At 38.2% G+C, this 21,798-nt stretch overlaps 2 protein-coding genes across 4 annotated transcripts; one reads left to right on the plus strand and one right to left on the minus strand.

The window, feature by feature from the left end:
* The first annotated feature begins 33 nt into the window (after positions 1-33).
* On the plus strand, positions 34-1,764 carry LOC129761648 (aladin-like). The gene is made up of 3 exons (XM_055759383.1): positions 34-245; positions 302-1,018; positions 1,074-1,764. Exons 1-3 carry the CDS (start codon positions 126-128, stop codon positions 1,674-1,676), a joined length of 1,440 nt encoding a protein of 479 aa, XP_055615358.1. The 5' UTR covers positions 34-125; the 3' UTR covers positions 1,677-1,764.
* On the minus strand, positions 1,701-21,524 carry LOC129761591 (maestro heat-like repeat-containing protein family member 1). Of its 3 annotated transcripts, none has more exons than XM_055759335.1 (11): positions 21,380-21,524; positions 21,242-21,291; positions 20,795-20,972; positions 19,455-20,732; positions 17,466-19,395; positions 12,974-13,098; positions 12,156-12,919; positions 11,667-12,100; positions 11,472-11,606; positions 2,085-2,187; positions 1,701-2,027 (listed from the first exon to the last, which is right to left on the minus strand). In XM_055759335.1, the coding sequence occupies exons 2-11, from the start codon at positions 21,267-21,269 to the stop codon at positions 1,891-1,893; spliced, it is 5,112 nt and encodes a 1,703-aa protein (XP_055615310.1). In that variant the 5' UTR covers positions 21,270-21,291; positions 21,380-21,524; the 3' UTR covers positions 1,701-1,890. The 3 variants fall into 3 exon arrangements, with proteins under 3 accessions (XP_055615310.1, XP_055615304.1, XP_055615302.1); XM_055759329.1 differs by having other exon boundaries at positions 21,242-21,308; positions 21,380-21,521; XM_055759327.1 differs by having other exon boundaries at positions 21,242-21,325; positions 21,380-21,520.
* Between the last annotated feature and the right edge of the window lie 274 nt (positions 21,525-21,798).

Genomic DNA, 21,798 nt, shown 5'->3' on the forward strand with positions numbered 1-21,798 from the left:
GTGACTTTCAATACTAATATTTGACACTTCCCACCGCCGCCGTTAGTGGTTTATCAAAATAAATTCGAACTGTTTGTTGTTGACGATTCGCGCGAAGCACAGTCTCAATAATTCCGTTCCTAGAGATGGCTGCTTTGGACACATTTCCCAATCTTCCCTTGCAAGGAGAAATTCCGGTTTGTGAACGCGACGGGCGCATTTGCTCATTGCCAATCAACGAAGTAGATTCATCTAATCTTTGCAAAGTAAGTAATCAACGTAGAATAAACACCTTCATGCTGAATGTTATGTGCAATTGCAGCAACTTTCCTACCCGGAAATTAACATCGGGAGAGAATTGTTTCACCATGCGGCCGGTCACGTTCAGGATCATCGCCGTACAATTATGGTACCGATCAATGAAACGCTCATCAAACGCATCACACGCACATTTTTCGAGGAAGGTCCGGTCGAAGCACTGAATGAAGCGGCCAATAGTAACAGTCAACACTATAATGTTTTTCTGGGATCTCTGGCGCGATACATGTTAGTTTTGGTAGATGTAGGAAATAGTATAAAGTTTTTCCTGAAGCCGCACCTCAAGGAACAAGGAGTTGGTTCGGTTGGGAAATATACACAAACTAGAGATTGGTCCAAAAGTGCAATTCGCTGCATTCGTTGGCATCCAAACTGTTTTAAAATTGCAATTGCGGCATCGGATGACAGCATACGAGTGTACGGGGATGAACCTAGCATTGTTCCTATCTTGAAAAGTGGCTTACAGAAATCGATCACGTCGCTAGCTTGGCGTCCATTCACGGCTGGCGAATTGGCGGTGGGATGTCAAAACGGTGCGCTCATATGGAATATCGATCCGAACAGTCTCATCACAAGACCTCTTTCACAAGCTGTTCGGTTGAGACATGGGAATCATTTTCCTGTTACATCTGTTGAGTGGAGCCCAAATGGATGTTTGCTTGCAAGTGCCAGTATAAACGACCCCGCCATCCTCATTTGGGATGTGGACCAAAACAAACAAGTATATCACATAATAATATTATCTACATTCAAAACTAAACGATAGTATTTTCAAGGTACCTTTACGTCGAGTTGGACCACCATGTGCGTTGTTGAAATGGTCACCCACAGGATCTAGATTATGCGCAACAACGGTATCGAATGTTTTCCGTGTTTGGAAAACGGATAGATGGACTCCCGACCGTTGGACAATCAATAGTGGGACAATTCAATCAGTCGTATGGTCACACTCTGGATCACATCTCCTGTTCGTCACAACAGAAGAATCGTTGCTGTACTGTTTAGGGTTCATCGAGGACGAAGTATTTACTTCAACCTTCGCACCAAAATCGGCACTTCCTATTGCTGATCTCTCGAAAATCACAATCGGCAAGGTGGAAGTGGGAGGACGTCCCCAAGCCTTGGCCTGGTGCCCACGAAGCCGCTATTTGGCAGTAACATTCAAAGATACTCCAGCTATCGCTATTTTCAATACGGTCAACGTGGCCCACAGCCGATTGAACATAACGCCATTGTGTTTCTTAACTGGAATTGGAATAGAAAGTGCCTCCTGCATTAGCTTCCAGGAAAATTTGGGACACCGGTCAAACGAGAAACTGCAAACTGTTTTGACTATTGGATGGTCTAGTGGTAGAATTCAATATTTTCCTTTTGTTTAATGGCTTTCTTTCCGAGTTATTTGTGTTCATTTTAAATCTGGTTCAATAAATGCGTGTATAAATATAACACATAAAATATATAGTTCTGCCTGATAGTATCATGCATATCCAAATAAAGCGGTAACTTTCTAAAGTGTTAGATTCTCGATTGTAAGAGAAGGATGAAAAGATTACACTTGTTCTCGACTTTCATTATCATCTCTGAATGATTCAATCATTCTCCATAAATAAACCCTAATGCTTCTGAAGCCTTAACTTTTACCCCACTATTTTCATCTTTCAGTAGTAATGAAATTTTGTGTCCGACCGTATCCATCTGTTGGTTCCCTCGGTTCTGCGTGTGTAGCAATCCTGTGAACGTAACGTATTGTTACGTGGTTCAAATTATGTGTGTATACTCATAGTTACCAATCAGAACGGCCGCATTTCCACGAATTTCTGCCCACTGACTGCGTAAAGCTGGTAGGCAAGAATCAATGAAATCATTCAGATAATCTGCAAGTTCCTCACCCTAAAAGAAGAAAAAAAATTATTATGAAAAATTGTGAATCAAACACATGACACGACCAAAAAGGTCCCATGAAACCCGTTTGCGGATAACGTTTGTACCATCAAAAAGATTTCCAATTACTCTGTACCTATAATCGCGACCGGAATAAATAGCCGCAGTAAACAACTGCAACAAAAACAGCCGCTTAGAAAAAAAGTAATAGGCTAGAAATATTGTGGCGCGGGAAAAACATCATGTGTATAAATGCCTCATACACAGGGTGGCTACCCATTCGGGAAAAGCGGGAAATGCGGGAAAAAGTCGGGAATCAAAATACATTGGGGAAAAGTCGGGAATTGTTCCACGAAGTCGGGATTTTTTTTGCGCAGTGTTTTTTTTCGGCTCTCTAATAAGTTACTGCATGTGTTTTAGCGCATCACGACTTTCTAAGCAGTGTGAATCTATGTTTTTCAAATAATCTCGTCCGCGAGGTAAGGAAACAAGAGAAAAATAAGCGTAAAGGCGCGTCCACATTATGCCGAATGATGCCGATCGGCCTGTACCAGGCGGCACATTCGGTTCGTTATGTAATGTGGACGTCCCATCGGGTGCACGAAGCCGAAGCCCCATCGGATGCACGAAGCCGTCACGAACACACGAAGCACAATGTCGTCAACGCTAATTTACTTCGTTTTGTTTTGGTTCGACTTTCTTCGATCCGGACCCACTTGTTTCGGGTTGGGTTCGGTTTGATTCGAGTTGGTTTTCAGCACGTCGACAAGCCCGGGCGGTACGTCCACATTTAGTCGGCTTTACCGGGCGGCCAAGGCTGATTGGCGTAATGTGGACGCGTCTTAAGAAAAACCATGCAAATTTTAAACGGAGTTTTGCATCAGTTTTCCGGTCAACGATGTACGAGATTGTCGCACATGTTATGGAAAATAGGCTGCTGGACTAAAATTGATTTTTTGTGTTACGGCAGCATCCGCAGTTAAATAGTTTTTGCGTAAATGACAGACAGAGGCACCGATGGTTCCTTTCCTTTTCGATGATCTAACGAGACTTGTGAGACCTGTTATGGAAAAAATTATGATATCCGAACGACTGAAAGTGAAATCTAAATCACCTTACAGAAACCATTCTACTGCTACCTGGAAGTATTAAAATTGGATTCGCAAAGAAATCCGCAATCAAAACAGCAAGGAATTCCGCAAAATTTCCGATGAAGGTGTCCTAATATGTCGTACCAGCTATCGTCATTTTCTACTGTGGATTTTTAAAGAAATTGTTCATACAATCCCTTTTGACATATTGCACTCGTTACCTAACGTGTATTAACCCGGATGTGATTTTCAACTTTCCGGATATAGCGAAGAAACGGACGGAGTTATGCTTGGAAGTATTCATCGGTAAACAACATTTGCCCGGCGTTTGTGCAGATAAAATAAAGAATGAGTATGGACAATTGTGTCCAACGTCTTCTGCTGAAATTGTATTACAGTAGAACCCCGATTATCCGCGGAATAGTCTGGCTAGTTCACCGCGGATAACGCAATAAATGACTAAAAATGAGTTCCAAAAACGAAAAAATGAAAACTATGTTTGGACGATAGAGGAATCATTAAGGTGAAGGTGGAAGCTAGCCATAAATGGCTGCCACAATGGCGCTCATTTCTTTCATCTCCCTCCCTCACCTCTCGCCCGAAAATCAATAATTTTGCGAAACAGTGTGAAGAAAATGATCGTTTTCGCACACTTCCCATCAAGTAATATCAACCAAACTCTAATCGATTACTCATAAGATATTAAATTTTCATCTGCTTCCGCACCGTATAGTGAAGAACGTCGGAAAACTCGAGCAAGTGCTCTGAAAGTTAAATTTTCGTTTTTCAATCTTCTGCAATGGTTTTGTTTGTATTGGTGGAAGCATCGTTATTTTTTCGACACTGATGCCAAACAACATCATCGAAACAGCTATAAAAACCACTCAATAAAATGTTATTCCGGAGTCATAGCGTCCCATGTCATGAAAATCAATAGAATAAAATTGTGTTGATATCAATACAATTATTATTTTTACGTTTAATGGGTCTATAATGTAAGTTTTAGCAACTTTAACATTGGGTAAGAAAATTGTATTGCAGAGCTCGGAAACTGCCACGGCTGCCTATGCTTTCAAAAACAGTAAACGGAAAAGTATTAAATTCAATCTAAATGCCTCGGCCAACGAAGAGAAGGGTTAAGGCTTTCCAACGTGAATATGTGAAAACAATACGATCAACGAAGGAAAATATTAAGGAATTATCAACATCGAGTTACTATGCGGAAGAACTTGTTAATACCAAAAGTGCCCCAATTCACATGTGTTATAAATTTGCTCATGTTACGCTCGCGTATAATCAGAATCATATGCAAATGCACCTTCTATATATATTTATATTTGCAATTGTTCATCGGAATTTTACATTACATTTTACTTTAGTATTGAATTGCTATTTGTTTTTTTTTCAAATGTATTCAAAGACTCGTGTCAATGAAGCGCCACACAGTCTGATAAGTGAATTGATCTATTTACGTGTGCTTTGCTCTTCTCTCACAAACACTATTACCCCATTTTTACACGAGGGTTTACCTATACTACTACAATGGCTAGCTTCCACCTTCACCTTAAACTATCCATCTAGAAGGTCGTGTTCACCAGTGGTAATATATTGTGAAATCCATTATCAAAACAAAAGTGCATGAGCCTATCATTCACTGACAAATTTCGGAAAGGCCTATGTATTTACTATGGAACTCTCTGTCGCGCATAATCCGCACCGCGGATCATCCGCTCGTGGATAATCGAGGTTCCACTGTATCTTCATATCAAATAAAAGATCAAAGATTGCCTAGCTCTTGGATGGAAATTATCGCTCAGTCGCAGAAGGAGCTTCCAATTTTGACCTTGTTTGTAAAAAAAGTGTGAACCTATCGCATGGCAATGCATCATTGAAGAGAGAGGAAAAGCACGAACGAGGCTGAAAACTCGAAGATGTTGGTTGACACCCAGATAGATGCAGTCTTGTTGGTAGAGAAAATTAAGTGCTCAAAAAGTGTTGAAAGTTGAACTGGATTTGTAATAACGCTTAATCAACATAATATTCATGGTTTTCTTATGGCATCCAATAGAAACATTCGTAAAATTGGAAAAAATAGTAGTTGATAGTTGAAATGTAGATCCAGCTATATGGGTCGAAACATGTCCTTAAAATAAATCAAGGCTCTGGGGTAAAAATGGGACGCATTTTAAAGAAAAAGGAGTCAGATTCAGGATCATTAAAAATGCTACTTACTTTGTGTTATTTGTTTCATGTCGACTCATATGCTCCTATTCCTGCTAAGCATTTTTATTCAGATTTTTTTCAACCAGATAGATTTTCTGTGTAATTTTATTATGAATTTTACGGTCAACTCAGGAACTGATCATAGAAGGTATCCGGGAAATGCTCGGAATATGTTTGGATGTAACCAATGAAGTTCCGGTCAGTTACTCTAATAAATGAAACTTTTTGAATTCGGAGTAAGTAGAGGTGGGGTGGATCTGATACGTTTGAAAGCGATTCAGGTCCCAGATACATATATTCCTGAAACAATTCCGTCCGTATCTCCTGAATCCAATATCCAAGTAAAAATATGTCACTGAGATACACACCGTCCAATTTTTTGTCACATGCCGAACTCGGAAACATAAAGTAAAAAAACATTTGCTATTCGGGTTTCAGAAATTAATTTTTAACTAACGAAAGGACACAATATTATTAAATTTCATTCATGTGAGTCGGGAATTTCGTGAAATCATGCGGGAAAAATACGGGAATTCAAAAATTTAAATTGGGTGGCCACCCTGCACATAGGATACAATCCTTTAGCAATGTCCGACCGAGTTACGTTTGCCTGATGCATTAGGTTTAACTGGTTAATACAATACCGCGCCACAATATTTCTAGTCTACTACACATTTTCTAAGTGGTTCTTTCTGTTTCTGTTCGACGATTTATTCCGAGAACCGTCTACAATATATTGTTCCATGCACGTACACAACAATTCGGAGCACAGTAGGCTGTCATTAAAGGTAATTGAGGGTAGCACCATGCTGAAGTGGAAGCGTATTCGCGACAGATGTCTAGCGCGCGAATTCCGCAAAGAAAATTCAACCGCCGTAATGCCGTAATCTAGCAAGGCGACGTAAGCGCCAAAATTGAATTTTACTTTTTGACTACATGACTACATACTATATGAGCTGAATATCCCGGGATTCTCCAACATATGGCGCCACTAAGAATTAACAAGAATCATTTCGAGAGTTTCATTTGTTACTACAGTTTATCGGTGGTTTAGTGACCGTACAAGCACCGCAGATGCACCACTCTCTGGAAGGCCAAAAGAGGCTACTAATCCAAAATCGTAAAACAAGTGCATCGACTCGTTTTGAACGATCGTAAAGTAAAGTTACGCGAGTTGGCTGAGGCCGCAGGAATGTCAAAAGAACGAGTAGGATACATTTTGCACGACTTTTTGGACATGAAAAAGCTATCCGAGCGTTTGCTAACCGTCGACCAAAAACAGCGGCGCGTTGATGATTCAACAGCCGGCTGGCGTAGTAGAAGCGTAATCGAGTGGACTTCTACCGACGTTTTGTGACAATGGATGAAACGTGAATCCATTACCATACTCCTGAGTCCAATAGGAAGACATAGACGTTTCGTACTATAGTAAGGGAACAGCAATGTTGGAAACTCGCTATACCAAGTGTTTTGCCCTCGAAGGAAACTATGTTGAGGAATAAATACTGCTTTGCCCAAAAAACGAATGTTTTCATTAAAAATGCCGGGACTTTTCAGCCCATGTAGTACGTTAGCCTATTCGATACATGCCACAAAGTCGAAATGTGTAGAACTCTTCTCCCTGATGCTTCCTCATGTTCCGCTCAATGGCGGCATGTTGGAGAAAATAATTGGAAACGGATTCATGCATACTTTGGTGGATGTACGCCAGTCGGTTGTGGAAACAGCGTTTGGATTTACTGTTATTTCGAAAAAAATCGAGATAACAGAAAATCTTGACGTTTTATGCAATTTTATGGCATTTAGCATCTTTTTTTTCCCGATTTTTCGGGATTCAAAAAAAAAACAAATTTTATTTTGATAGTAAATGTAGTCCGATTGAGTTATTAGTTTGCATAGCGTATTTCATCACGCAAATCAACATTTCAGGACGTATGAAAAATCGAGATGATCATTTATTTTCATCTCAATACATACATTTTGTCTCGTATTCCGGAAAAAAACAAAGTCCCAGAGCGTGGATTTTTGACAGAAAATGCTTTTTGAGATGACAGTACATCTCGAAGCAATTTGAAGAAATTTTACATAATTTTTTTTCAAACCCCAATTTCATGTACACTGGAGTCGCTTTTTACTCGGGGGATACGTGTCGCGTAAAAAAACGCGCAAACTCTAAAATCCGCATAAAAAAAACGCGTGAGTTACAAAATCCGCGTAAATTTCAAAACCCGTGTAAAATCTAACAAACAGCGATTTTTTAATTCAAAATAAAACCCATATTCTAATAATTGATCAACTGAATTTTTTTGCATGCTACAATCATGATATCTGTTTCTTCTTTTATTGACGTAGGACTACGTCTAACCTTTCAATATAGGGGTCCATTTCAATATTTCGATGTGAAAAAGTGTTCAGTTTTTGAACGCTCATACCTCCTCAATTAATGAATGGATTTTTGGTTCCAAATACACACATTGATAGGAAATATCCTCAGCAATTGTTTATATGCTACACATTACGGTTTTTCAGCTCATATAAAGTTCAAATTGATGAAAAATTGGAAGAAAGAATTCCCTACTTTCCCATATTTTCAGCTCCCGCAGCAAACAGCTATTCATTACAAGCAACCACGGGTACGAGCGAAACGTATGGAAAAGGTGAAGGAGGGTGACAAAAAAGAGATTATAAATACATATAGGCGATCGTTATAACGTTAACTATATGGTTATATAAAGTGAGCGATGGTGAGGCTTGGCCACATTCTATCATCGGACGCCAAGCAGGATGGACGATATCTTGAAATTGATTGTCAGCAAAAGAGATATCGCTGCATTTGCCGGGGATGTATGCGGTGCGATACCGCAAGAGTGAGAGATAGGAGTTTCATTGGGATGTGGAGCAGGAGACAAGAAAATGAAGTCCGATTGAGCTAATATTTTGCATAGGGTATCTGATCGCTCAAATGAATATTTCGTAGGAAGTCCTAGCATTAGCATTAGCATTGAGCAAGTTGCACAATATCGTAGGTGGTACAAATTCAGAACTGTTAAATAAAAAACTAACCTCCATCCGTTGCTGATGATTAGTAATATCTCTTAGATGAAGGCATGTTTTCTCCAACAGTTAAGAATTGTCCTGGCCACGTCCTTGCAGAGATGCAGAGAACTCTACAACCTCTCATAAATGTCTCGGGAATTGAGGATTTTTAGTAGGGAAGGTATGCCATAGGATACACTCAGCCGGTGTTACTGGCGGAGCTTGTTACTATTACTATTACTATTACTATTACTATTACTATTACTATTACTATTACTATTACTATTACTATTACTATTACTATTACTATTACTATTACTATTACTATTACTATTACTATTACTATTACTATTACTATTACTATTACTATTACTATTACTATTACTATTACTATTACTATTACTATTACTATTACTATTACTATTACTATTACTATTACTATTACTATTACTATTACTATTACTATTACTATTACTATTACTATTACTATTACTATTACTATTACTATTACTATTACTATTACTATTACTATTTCTATTACTTTGTGGAATCGGCATCTGCTGAAAGAATTAGTAAGTGAAGTTATACGATATATTTGTAATATAAATGTGCTCCAGTCTTCTGATTGGTGTCACGTTGATGGCTGTGTAAAAGAATTGTTTTATAAAATTTTGAAATGATTGATAAAAACTATCGTCAAGTAACGAACATAAAAAATTAACGAAATTTAATTTTTAAAACCAAAAAAAAAATATATTAAACAGTAGCTTTCTCTTGACGCAGCTGTTGTCGCATAGCACCATAGCAGGTCATTTTTAATACTGTTCTATAATAAATCATTAACAAAACATATCCACATATCCAAACGCATTTCAAACCTCAATTGGTATCTAGTATGTAAATATGTATAATCTGAAATTGAGAGGCCAATGAAATTATATGACACTAAATTGTAAAATGTTACACTTGCAAGTCGGCCTTCCAATCGTTGTCACATTAGTAGCTGTATAAAAGGTTTGGTTGAGTAAATTTAAATTTTATTTTTATTGATAAAGAAGAAGGCCAGCGGGATTGGAAGCGTTTCAACTCCCATAGACCCGAACCTTTTTCTTTATCATAATACAGTAGAATCCCGATTATCCGCGAAATAGTCTGGCAAGGTCACCGCGAATAACGAAAATTGCGGATAACGCGATAAACGACTGAAAATGAGGTGTGAACACGAAATAAAGGTATTCCAGCATGAAAACTATGTTTTATCAATACAGAAATCATTGAGCTATCAATCTGTAAGGTCGTGTACACCAGTGATCAGATAATGTGAAAGTCATGGCCTACCTCTCACTGACAAATTTCGAGAAGTTCTATAGAATAACTATGGAACTAGCTTTCGCGGATCATCCGCTCGATAATCGGGGTTCCACTGTAATCAAACACACGACAAGATACTTAAAAGATAATTGAGATTTACAAAAAAACAAGTAAATATGTATTTGAATGATAGACAGCATTAAATGAACAAAAAAAATATCAATGATGAATCATAAATAATATGCTCAGTAAGAGATGTTCCTCGTGGCTCTAGTTTTGTAGTTATGCTGTTGGGGAGCCAGAAACAGTTCAAACACTAGATTTTATAGATTGAGATGCATAAGAAGGGGGTAGCTTCACAAAAGTAATTAAGGAGAGAATGAAACTATAAACACAGAACAAACATAAAACATTATTTTAAAATAACAGTAATAGAAATATAATGATGCTACTTCCATGATTGTCTTCCTGGTGATATTCACACTATAGTTTAACTCTTCACAGCATTCACATTCTTCAGAACACGAAAAAGTACGATAGCTTTACTTCACGCTTTCATACACCCGTAGCCAACCAATCTCATGTTTCGCGCAAAAAAAACAATACACTGAATAAACAAAGCAACCCTAACTTATCCTATATCGGCAAACCTATTCTGTGCGGGGGATAGGGACCGCACAAAAAATAAATCGTACAAAAATTCACCTGTAGCTTTAAGAAATCGAGTTCGGTACCCTATTTGAAAGAACTTTTTTGTGCGGCAGATAGGAACCGCATAAAAAAAGTTTCCAAAAGAAAAAAAAACCAAATCCACGCCGTTCACCGTTCGACCTCCTTTTGCCTCCCTGCTCTGCGGTGGGATAGTTTGCCTTTTCGGTTGTGCGTGTAGTGCTTTTAGTTGCATGTTGAAACTTGTTGCTATCAGAAACCATGTCATGCGTAACAGAGAGCATTTGATGGAAGGGTGGGAATGATTTGAGAAGTAGATATTTTAGACGCAAACATACATTTTTTCGCACTGAAATGCATAGAAAACACAGAAAAATAATAAATGGACGACAACTTCGCCAAACATACTTCTTTTCATATACCGCACAAAAGAAAAATCGCACAAAAAAAAATCGTACAAAAACCAGGCGAACCAGCCTAATAAAAAAACATGAATATTTCGTCGGAAGTCCTGTATGAAAAATCGAGATGGCCATTTTCATTGGCACCCTGGACCACACGTTTTACTTTGTATTCTCAGAAAACGGTCCCAGAGTCGATTTTAAAAAAAATACAATCATTTCAGATGGGTAGTCTTAAATCTTCTGATAGTAGTGGTGGATTGAAGTCACGTTGAATGAAGAGGCAAATTTGTATCCATTCCTTCCTCAATTAGAATAACCATTTGCTAGAATAGTTCACCAGTCATCCTCGCTTATAACACTCGTCAATTCATTTCTAGACTATTCTAGTCATGTTGAAGGCGAATGCTGAAGAAGTCCTATTGGAAGCGAAGTGACTGAGAGGAAAGTCGATTTTCATGTTTCGCCTTCGAAAATGTTGGACCCTAGTACAAATTGAAATGACTGACACTTGAGGGATTGAGAGTTTGGAGGGAAATGTAAATCTACTGAATCTACTTACGATAAGTTTCACGAAATCCTTGATGAAATTACTGTACTGAAGCTGACCATGCTCCAGCAAATGGTTTTGAGCCAACTGATTCATCTTAGTCATTCCGAGCAAAGCGCATACTTTTTTGAGCGTTATTTTGCATGCCTGAAAAATATGAATCATGAAATTACTCAAACTGATGTGAACGTTCGCAAGGAATCGGACCCGCGCAATTAGGTGGTTCTCTTCGCTCAGGTGCAGCAACAGAGAACACAAATTTGCTCTCAACTGTTCCATTAATGATTCAGATACCAACGAATTTTCTGAATCATTGTCTATTTTGTTGTGCTGATTTCCATGCACAATGGACGTCTGCTGCTGACAAAGATCGCCAAATAGAAGAATCGCCGATTCTCTTAACTCTGTTGAGGTATTTTCGAAGAAAGGTTTTATGCGAATTGCTAACGACACTTGAAACATTTCAAACTTATGCTGTGGTAGTGACTGGAGTATCTGCGAGAGTCCTCTCATACTTTCCAGTGGAATGTTAATGAAGCAATTAGCGTTATAATCATCTATTCCTTTCAGAAGCGCGGTTAAACATATTTCCGAATATTTATCAATATCGTGCTCGGTAAGATTGCACAGGTACGCCATTCCTAAAAAAACGAAAATAAAACCACTGGTTTCACAGTTATGCCCAGTAATCATCACCTCGTATACTGAGTCCCCGAACCAGCGGATTCGGATCATTTAGAGAAGAGTTCAGATGAAGCATTATTACAGATGCGATTTCTCCACACGGCTTCAGGGGTACGAGATGTGAGTAGAATCCGGTCGAGGCAATTCGCTGTGTATCATACGGACTGCTAACATGTTTGCTTAGTTTCGTAACGATTTGTTTCATCATTGTGGAATTGATACCAACTTCGCTGGCCGTGGCTACGCTCAGTGGCGTGAGGATTTCTATAAAGCTATTCAAATTCGTACTTGATCCGAGAGTAGGGCACACATTTAGTACATTCGAAATCTGCTGCATATCTAGCGTATCTAGGAAGGTTTTGAATGTATCCAGTGCGATCTGACATGGATTCAGCTTTGAGGATTTGGAGGTGGGCATTTTTGCTCGCTTACCGTTCCTTGGAATCGTGTCATTTACTCCTTCTGGAGAATGCACATAATTATATGGTGGAAGTAAATTTACGTAGGTAGCTAGGGTTGTAAGAAGCATGCAAAAAGTGTCGATGAACCTAGCGTTCAGTTCCGCCCTTATATCCCGGCTTTTAAAAATTTCGCTCAGAACGCAAATAATCGAAAAAGGCTGAAGGGTGGCCGCTTTTTGAACATTGTCTCGTGGTTTATCTTGATGCTGCTGTTCACACAAACACGATGTCATCACTGTGCCTATAAAGTTATCCAATATAATACCAGTTAATTCTGCGTCCATTGTAATGGTGCGCCAATAGTCGATAACGTATCTGAAAAATGAAACCAGAATGAATTCGGTCTTGAAAAAATGAACTCTTACTCACTCTTCTAATGGTAAGCTCTGGGTCAACAATTCATTGCAAACAAGTTTCGGGTGGTGTTTTGTAAGGGCTAGCATTGATTTCAGTACACCCGAGCGAGCCCTTGCCACCTCGCAAATTTTCACCGCCTAAAAATATGAGTTCATTTGTAGTGTAGTGTAGTCAGCCATTCCATACCAAACCGATATAGCGGTTCTCAGATTTTCGTGAAAACCATCAATTGTTCCTTATCGCAAAATATTGGATTTTTTTTTCCAAAAAATAACTATTTTCAAAAATTGATAACTTCTGAACTACTTAAGCGAATCAGATGATCGACACATCAAATTAAAGCCAATGTGCTAGTCTTCTTTGAAAGGTTATTACACCTGCGAAAAAAATGTATGTTGCTTCAGCAGTTATTTGTTTTTGCAAGCTATACATAGTTTAGAGAAATTGCGAAAAAGTTATGAATTACGCTTGTTACTTTTATTTTTTTTTCTTTTGAACTGCCAAAAATATAACTAATATCCTCATTTCGATTGATTTCATCAACCAAAAAACAAGTTTTCCCCATTGCCGAAAATACATGTTACACCAGCACAAAAACTAGGTGCATGTTATTAATAATTGCTCGACTATTTGATAAACTATATTGTCCTCTGGCAGTTATTTCAAACCACCCCATAAATATGGAAAGACAATAATGAAATAGTAAAAAATAATCATTATTTATTTTGCAGCACAAAAGCGCGAAAGAGTCTCTAGATGAAATACCAGCGGAAGAAAGCAAGTTGGCCCAACTGATGACGTCCGCATTCAATTGAAATAAAGGACGCATTTTGTTTGTAGACAAAATTCACACGAGGTATGCTGCCGTTCTACGCATAGTTGTCCATGTTCCAAAATCAGTTACTGAGAAAAACGCAATCAAAGTTTTCTCGCATATTTATCTACCAAAAGCTTTAAGCATTTCAATTTAGCAATACTCCGGGTTTTTTATAAGCACTATACTATTGTTTAATGAAATGTGATTAGATCCCCTCACTGAATCAATCATGCTTGATTACGGGTTTAAAAATTCATGGTAAGACTGTTATGCCTAGAGTATCAACATGGGATAATCGAACTTGATGTCGTTTTTTGATATACTGGGAACAAACAATATTTTTTTGTGTTTTTCCGATAGATTATGCATAGAAACATCGTTTTATGAAAAAATGAGTGATATGCAACACCTTCGCAGAATATAGATCTTATTGTTATTAGGTATTCGCTAACAAGGTACACACGTGTTCTGGTAAACCTTTTCTTATTTGTTTGACAATTAGTTCGTTCTTCCAAACCAAAAATGAGTGCATTAGCCCTGCTAAAGTGTGACATGAAATTCTTGTACTTGAACCGATTTATTCGATATGGATCTACAAAAAATACATGGTGGGACAGTTATGAATTGAATATCAACATGTGACAATTGAACTTGATGTTGTTTATTTAAAAGCTGTGAACAAACTGTATGTTTTTTTTGTGTTTTTCCGTAAGATTATGTATAAAAACAACGTTTTATGAAGAAAAGGGAAAATCGTCAAAAAGTAACATGGGACAACTATGCGTAGAACGGCAGTATGAGTCAGCAATATTTTTTTAAATTTGAAGACGCATGTTATTGGACAACAAAAAATACACACCAATACAAATGCATATCACTAGGAGCTTCATCAATCATTCAAAATATAAATGAATAGAAACTATAGTATAGAAATTATATCGGTAAGAATTATATTTTATGACTAGCTGACCCGGCAAACTTCGTCCCGCCGAAAATTTATTTTTCGTTATCACATTTATGTTTTCTTACTAAGCGCACGTTCATGGGTCCAAAGCAGAACTGTTCATTGATTGATCTTCTAATCTAGCCTTTAAAATTATTTTTTACTATAAAATTTCAGTACTTCTACCAAAACTTGACATTATAATATCAGATTATTTTCAGACACAATTCTCATGCAAGATTTTTCATCCACTTGCAAATAACATGTTTCTCCGTTACATGGAATGAATGTTTGATACAGAAAATATGATAGAATGAGGACAGTTCTAAATCGGACAATTCCTTTCTCGAGTTTTGCTCTTATCAACACATTCGACGATCCATTTTTATTTATATAGATAGAAGATGATATAGGAGTGCGTTTTATCACATTAAAATCCATTTCCACTTTCGAACGAAGATCAATTTCATTGCCGCAAACACCAAATGGACTAACAACGCTTGTCAATATGTAATTGTAGAACACATGCGAATTGAATTTTTCGAATCTTCCCATTTTCCTTCAGAGTTTTCCGAAAATTTTCAATTGCCATGTTTGTTTGTAATATGTGTATTATTTTTATGGAACACCCTCTCCATTCCAGAGAAGGGAGGGGTGTCATACCATCATAGAACCATTGTGCATGTACTCAAAAACCATCACATCCCAAATTTGGCGCCATTTACTTTATTAGTTCGAGTTATGCAGAAATTTGTGTTTCATTTGTATGGCAGCCTTCCCTTAGAGAGAGGGGAAGAGTGTCGAACCTCCATTGAAACGTTTATCGATCCTTAAAACCTCTATGCCAAGTTTGATTCCATTTGCTTGATTAGTTCTCGAGTTAATCAGCGCAAACCACACCGACAAATTTCTGGAAGGTCTATAGAATTACTAGGGAACTCGCTTCGCTACCGATCGCTACCGAAAGGAGTGCCTTCATTTTTCGCTCATGAGAGTGCGGGGAGTTAATGATTTTTGCTGAAGGATGTTCAGCGGCATTCAGAGTGGTGAGTAAAGTGGTTTGAAGTATGGACATATTTTTCGCCAGCTGGTGCCAAAACCACTTCCTTTGTTGGAACAAGTCTTATGGGAGGATTCGTCCATGTTGAACACACGGGTAGAATTCTCTAAGGCGTTGCTGATTTCTGCTTGTCGGACGTAATCATCTACCTCTTGGAACCACTTCCGGGTTTTATACTCCTAACACAAGTTCGCTGCTTAGAAAACGCACTTGGAATTCTTTGCTTGATATCGGGGCGGCGTCTTAGGAAACCATTCATCCACTTGTATCCAGGAACACCCCCCTTGAATGGGTTCTTCCTTATAACGGCTCGCAGAAAATTTGCTACAGATGTCTTAAAACGCTTCTTGTCAATCGGAAACCCAGCTCTGGATGCCTCGATTACCAACTGGACGATGCTTTCTTCATCTTCCTTCCAAAAACTGAGTGTTTTCCAGGGCGTTTCACGTTACCATTCAATTTCAGTTATGCACAGAGAGTACTTTCCGGGATTCCATGACATTTTGCGGCTCGGCGTTTTGAAATACCTTTTCTTGTCATCTCGTTGGCCAAAACATGCTGGTGACGGGAATAACCCACAATTTTCTTTCTCGGAGTCATCCTTGTTTCATCCTGCGCAAAGTAAGGAACATAAACAGAAGATTAAGAGCTTAATTCTGCGCATTATAAGTCCTCTTTTTCTGAGAATTTATTTATTTTAATCACTTCGAATAAGTCGCATTCAGATACAAAACACTTAAAACATACTTTTCAAGAACTGGTTTATTCGGATATGTAAAGAATGGAAGACGTAAAAATAAGGTTTAAAACAATAATCAGTGCAGAGAAAAGTAAAAATATTACTTTACTGAAGGTTTTCTTTAATATATTTCCATCACAATGATTTTTTTTTATTTATAATCATTATCTTTTCAATATTATCTGATGATATAATTCATCTGACTCAAGATTTGTAGATCGCTTTACCAGCTCCGAAATCAGTTCATACAGAGCTTTTTTATAATCACTAGAACTGATTTCACATTATATGGATGTTGATCAAGTCAAATTATCAGTCGGGAGAATATAGCAGTTTTCAATAACGACACAGTTTTCTCCCCGTTTTATATCCCAAACGTTTTTAAAATATTTCGAATGGAATGTTTTCATGATTAACTACCCTACCAGATACCCATATTTATGGCGTTTCGTGAAAATATGTAATCCGCCACGCCGCACTGCCGCAAGCCACGGTTCGTCAGAACGAGCGTACGATTCACGGTTCTTTATCAATAAGCCGGAAAATTAAAAATTCTCGAAAATGTAACACATATTTCATTTATGTTTGAATTACTTGTGAGTGGATTTTTAATACATTTTTAACGTGTCCATGTGGACTTTATCTATACCACCCTGATCCCCCCCCCCCTTAACCATTGACATTTTTATATCCCCTATCCCCCTTAATGTTGTCCACGTGGTATGCGGATAGCCCCTACAAGCAATTGAAGAGTTTTGAGTTATGAGTTAAAATTTTTCATTATTATATAATTTTTCGGACCACCCTAATATGGAAATAGGCACCCAGGTGTAATATTTTGCAATAAGGAATAAAACTATCAATTTTAACAAAAATCTGAGAACCGCTATATCGGTTTCGCATGGCTGCTATACAACATTTTATAGAATAATAATGATCACTTACGTAGAGGCATTCTTTAACCAGCTCGGGAATGGCATGAAACATTTCTGCTCCTTTGATCTGCATGAAAAATTTCAGGACAACGGATGCTCCTATGGCAGAGCTTTGTTCGGGATCGTTCAAACTGTACAGTAGACATTTGCTGAATTGCACGTATTGATATGTCGACAACCGCAGAGCAATAATATTAGCCAACTGTCCGGCGATCCGGTAAATATCTTTAGGATCGTCTGTCACTATTTCATCTCTGATTTGATCCAACTCCTTAATCCAATCGATCCGTTCATCAGCGATTGTCAACGTCTCATAGATGCAAGCAATTTCCAGTATCTTTTTCAATACTTCGATTGCTGTTTGGCGTACGGTTGCGTTTGAATCAATGCACCGAGGAATTATTTTCCCAAGCAAACTTCCCGTCTGATTGAATTTCGAGGGAGCCTCGAAGCCTATCTTCATCGAGCGCATGTAAACATCTAAGGTATTATTGTACACGTGACCAGCGCAGATGCGAACCTCATGGTTGCGATCCTTCAGCCAAATTTCAAGAATCGAATTGATATCATCGAGACAAGCCGGCGATCCATTTTGTTGCTCCAAAATCGATCTGATGAACTGATTCAGCTCCGGCAGTGACAGATTCAGATATTTGGCCAGATAACTGTTTCGATTGTCTTCCTCCAACGATTCGAACTTAGATTTGAGGTTTTGAGCAGTTGTGAAAAAGTAATAGCAGGCGGTGTTCAGTAACCCATTGGCATCAACATTTTCATCGTCAGCATTCAGTTTTATAAGCGATGTAGACAGCTTAAGTATATGTGGTAACACAGGAAGGTATTCATTCTGGGAGTCGCAGGTAATATTCATGCAAATTTTCAGCAGTTCATTTTTATTCTTGAACCTGTTGAGGTGATCTTCCGATAAGGTGTTTGGTTTCTGCAGTAAAATATCTGCCAAGTTAAGCAACACGTTCAGGATCAGTTTTTTAATGAACAACTCTTTGTTGTCGAACTGTGCGGTTAGATAATTAATAACGGGCTCATCGAGCAAACGCACCACGGTCTCCTTTGGGGCTTTAGTGACAATAAAGTTCAGTGATTGTAGTACCAACACTTTCGTTTTGAAGGATTCCAGCTCTTTGCTGGCATCTTTCATAAAGTGCAAATTAGAGAAGAAACTTCCGGATTTTTTAACGCCTTCGTCGATCACCAGAGGTAATAACTTTTTCATGAGCTTATCGGCATGTTCCACCGATACAATTCCAAGCGACTGAGCATAATCCTCAAGCAATTTTTCGATCTCATCATTCGATGCGTGTTTGTCCAACTTTTCCGCTCTGGCTAAGCCAATTATAAGATCTATTTTATTCCCTATCAGATGTTCATCGATTGAATAACAAAGACAGACTCCCAAAACTTTTATCAGCATTCGTTTCTCCTGGTCCAGGGATGGAATTTTGTATTCGATCGGTGGTTGACTCGATATGGGTTGATACAAAGGGAGTTGTTGGAAAATTTCAGCGATCATGCTCTCAACAAATCGAAATTCATCAATGTCTTTGATAGTTGCCTGTAAAAATTCAAGTAGAAGCGAATCGTATTTTTCCTGCTTCATAATGCTGCCATCGTCTCCCAGCTGTTGAAGAATGTTTCCTAATTTTTCGTCCCACAAAGGAGTTATGTGTTTATATAGATTTGATGAGTAGCTTTTCAAGAAAGTTAAAATATGCTGCACGCGGATAGTATTACTGAAGTTGCCCAGCAAAGCTAAAGAGCGAACAAAAACCGAAACGGGACTTGGCGGACGGTAATCTTCGTTGAGTTCATTCTCATCGAAAGGATTTCGTCGTTCTTCAAGTTTGCTTATTTCCGGATTCTTACTCAACAGATTAGCCAAGCATTTGCTAATATTACCGCAAATTCCCGTAAATTCAAGCCTGAAATAAAGATAGAACTGTAAATTCAAGAAGGAATAAATACAAGTCAAAGCCATTACCTCAAGTAACTTTGAAGCAACTCAATTTTTAGAATCTCATCCATTGTACCGATTGTAGATGACAGAATAAACATTGTATTATTGCAAGCAGTCTCAAATTCAACATACTCATCGTTACTTCCGTACTCGCTATTGAACTTGTGCAAGGGACAGCTGCCTCGAATCAAGAGCAATACAAACTCCTTGTCTTGTACGAAATTCCGCTGCATAAATGCCACAACCGTTTTGAGCAGAACCATTTTCAATTTTATTGATCGTTCTGTGGTCAGCATCGATTTAAGTATGGTGCCTATTTCTGTCTGCTTCTCGCTAATTACTCTTTCCGATGTGTTTGTTAGATGTGTAAGTACAAGCAGTGATTTGATCCTTTCCCGTTCGTTATTGTTGCGCAAATGTAGGATCAATATTTCGACAATTTTATCTCCATAGTTGTTGGCCATTAGATCGAAACATCGCAAGACCTCGTAATGCCCCTTGACAGTTTGTGGCTTTTCGTAATCTGGATTGACACATACTAAGTCGAATAGTGAGGTGATTATATTGTCGGATAAGCCCGACAGAAGTGCTGTGTTGAAAGTTAGAACTGTTTTGATGATAGACGCTAGATATTGCGTTACGACACTGCGATCGACACTACGACGATAGAGAGCAAGTGTACTTTGAATCACTTTCATCAAGCTGTCGTTAATTTTTTCCACCGAGAGTAATGGGTACATAAAAGATAATGCATTGAGAACTTCGTATGAAACTTTTGGTTCCCGGGATGAGAGCCATTGCGCTTGAAATAAATCATACGCTATTCCCACTTCGTCTGATATATCATATGTAATTCCTGTTTTCATCGGAGTTTCCTCATTAGGATTCAATCGTTGATGCTCCTTGTATTCACAGAATGCTTCACAAAACCGACCTATAGCAAAGGCATATGATTGCTTAAGATGATCATGTTTAATCGAGGAAAGCGTAGGCAAAATGAATCCCATAATTGATTTTATCAACGGGATGGATTCCATAATGTTTACTGTGGCTAGTGATCCCATCGAATAGAGAATCATGAAATGAGGAACCTGATTCTGGTTTATGTACTCAATCAAAACGTTCATCACTTCCTTGCAGTAACGCCTTCCAACAGACACTAGAATCTCGCGACACGGTGTTTGTACCACTGCTTGCTGGTCCGGCGAACGTACCATTTCGTTCACACTGTACTTTATGCATTTCGAAGCTGTTTCGTGGCTGATACGATCCAGCAAATTGAGTACTACATGCTCGATAACCCTGTCGGCAGAACGATACAAATTTTCTTACGCAACACAAAGTAAATAGAAAATTCCGCTCACCTTAAAATGACCGAAGCTTGGGGCTCCCCAATTTTGGGATTCTTTTCCCGATATTCACAGAAAATTTTTACGATTTCATCATGTCGTCGCCGGGCAATCTTTATCAGCGATGATTCAGTCGTACTGCGCAAGAGGTCATCTTTTTCGCCGAATGTTTCCAATAATTCATTCACGATCGCTGTCGAAGTGAACATCATTTAATCAATCGTTTTCACTACTAATTTGAGGCGCAAGCCACAATATCGACAATATCGGAACAACTAGCAATCGCAGTTGATTTCAATTTCCGTCTCAATACTGAGTCGGAAAATAAACTCAGAAACCAACGAAAAATGCTAGACACAATCTTGTATGACCAAAAAAAGTTAGAAGCATATGTGTTGATAAGGAGGATTGCAAAATCATATTTTTTTACTACATTCACTGCGTCGCAATATGATTACTCACTAATTATGTGTTGGTCCTGTTTCACCATAACAGTATTCTTTTTCTCGTCGCTGGAAGCATCCATAATCTGATTATGTTGGGTTTCTTTGAGAATAACACTATTCAATTACCAATATCGAATGTCTAGGTTCAACTTACCGTTATTATCCTATAAGATGAAATAACTCTTAAAACATTCAAAACATTCACCGATGTTGATATTATTCTTTCACTGAAGAAAAGTGTCAGATCCTGCTGATGGCCAGTGATCTGATGGTTTCAGACCTGATGTAAACAGAACAATTTTACGAAATTTTGTATCACGGCTAAAGGAGGTAGTATAATACTTCGAATGCTAAACAACTGGTTATATGACGTCATTATTACCGAGCTGGATTCAATCTTGCATACACCCAGAAAAACGCTTACTAAAAGAAGCTCTTTACAAATCATTGGTAATGCAAACATTGGTAAAACTAACCGTATGTAAAATGAATGTCAGATGCAATACTTTTACGATTGTCATTCTGACAACCGCGAAGAAAATTAGGTATCATCATTCCAAATTTCACCAAATT

Source organism: Toxorhynchites rutilus, chromosome 1 (assembly GCF_029784135.1).
Source record: "Toxorhynchites rutilus septentrionalis strain SRP chromosome 1, ASM2978413v1, whole genome shotgun sequence".
In the NCBI taxonomy this organism is placed as follows: Eukaryota; Metazoa; Arthropoda; class Insecta; order Diptera; family Culicidae; genus Toxorhynchites; species Toxorhynchites rutilus.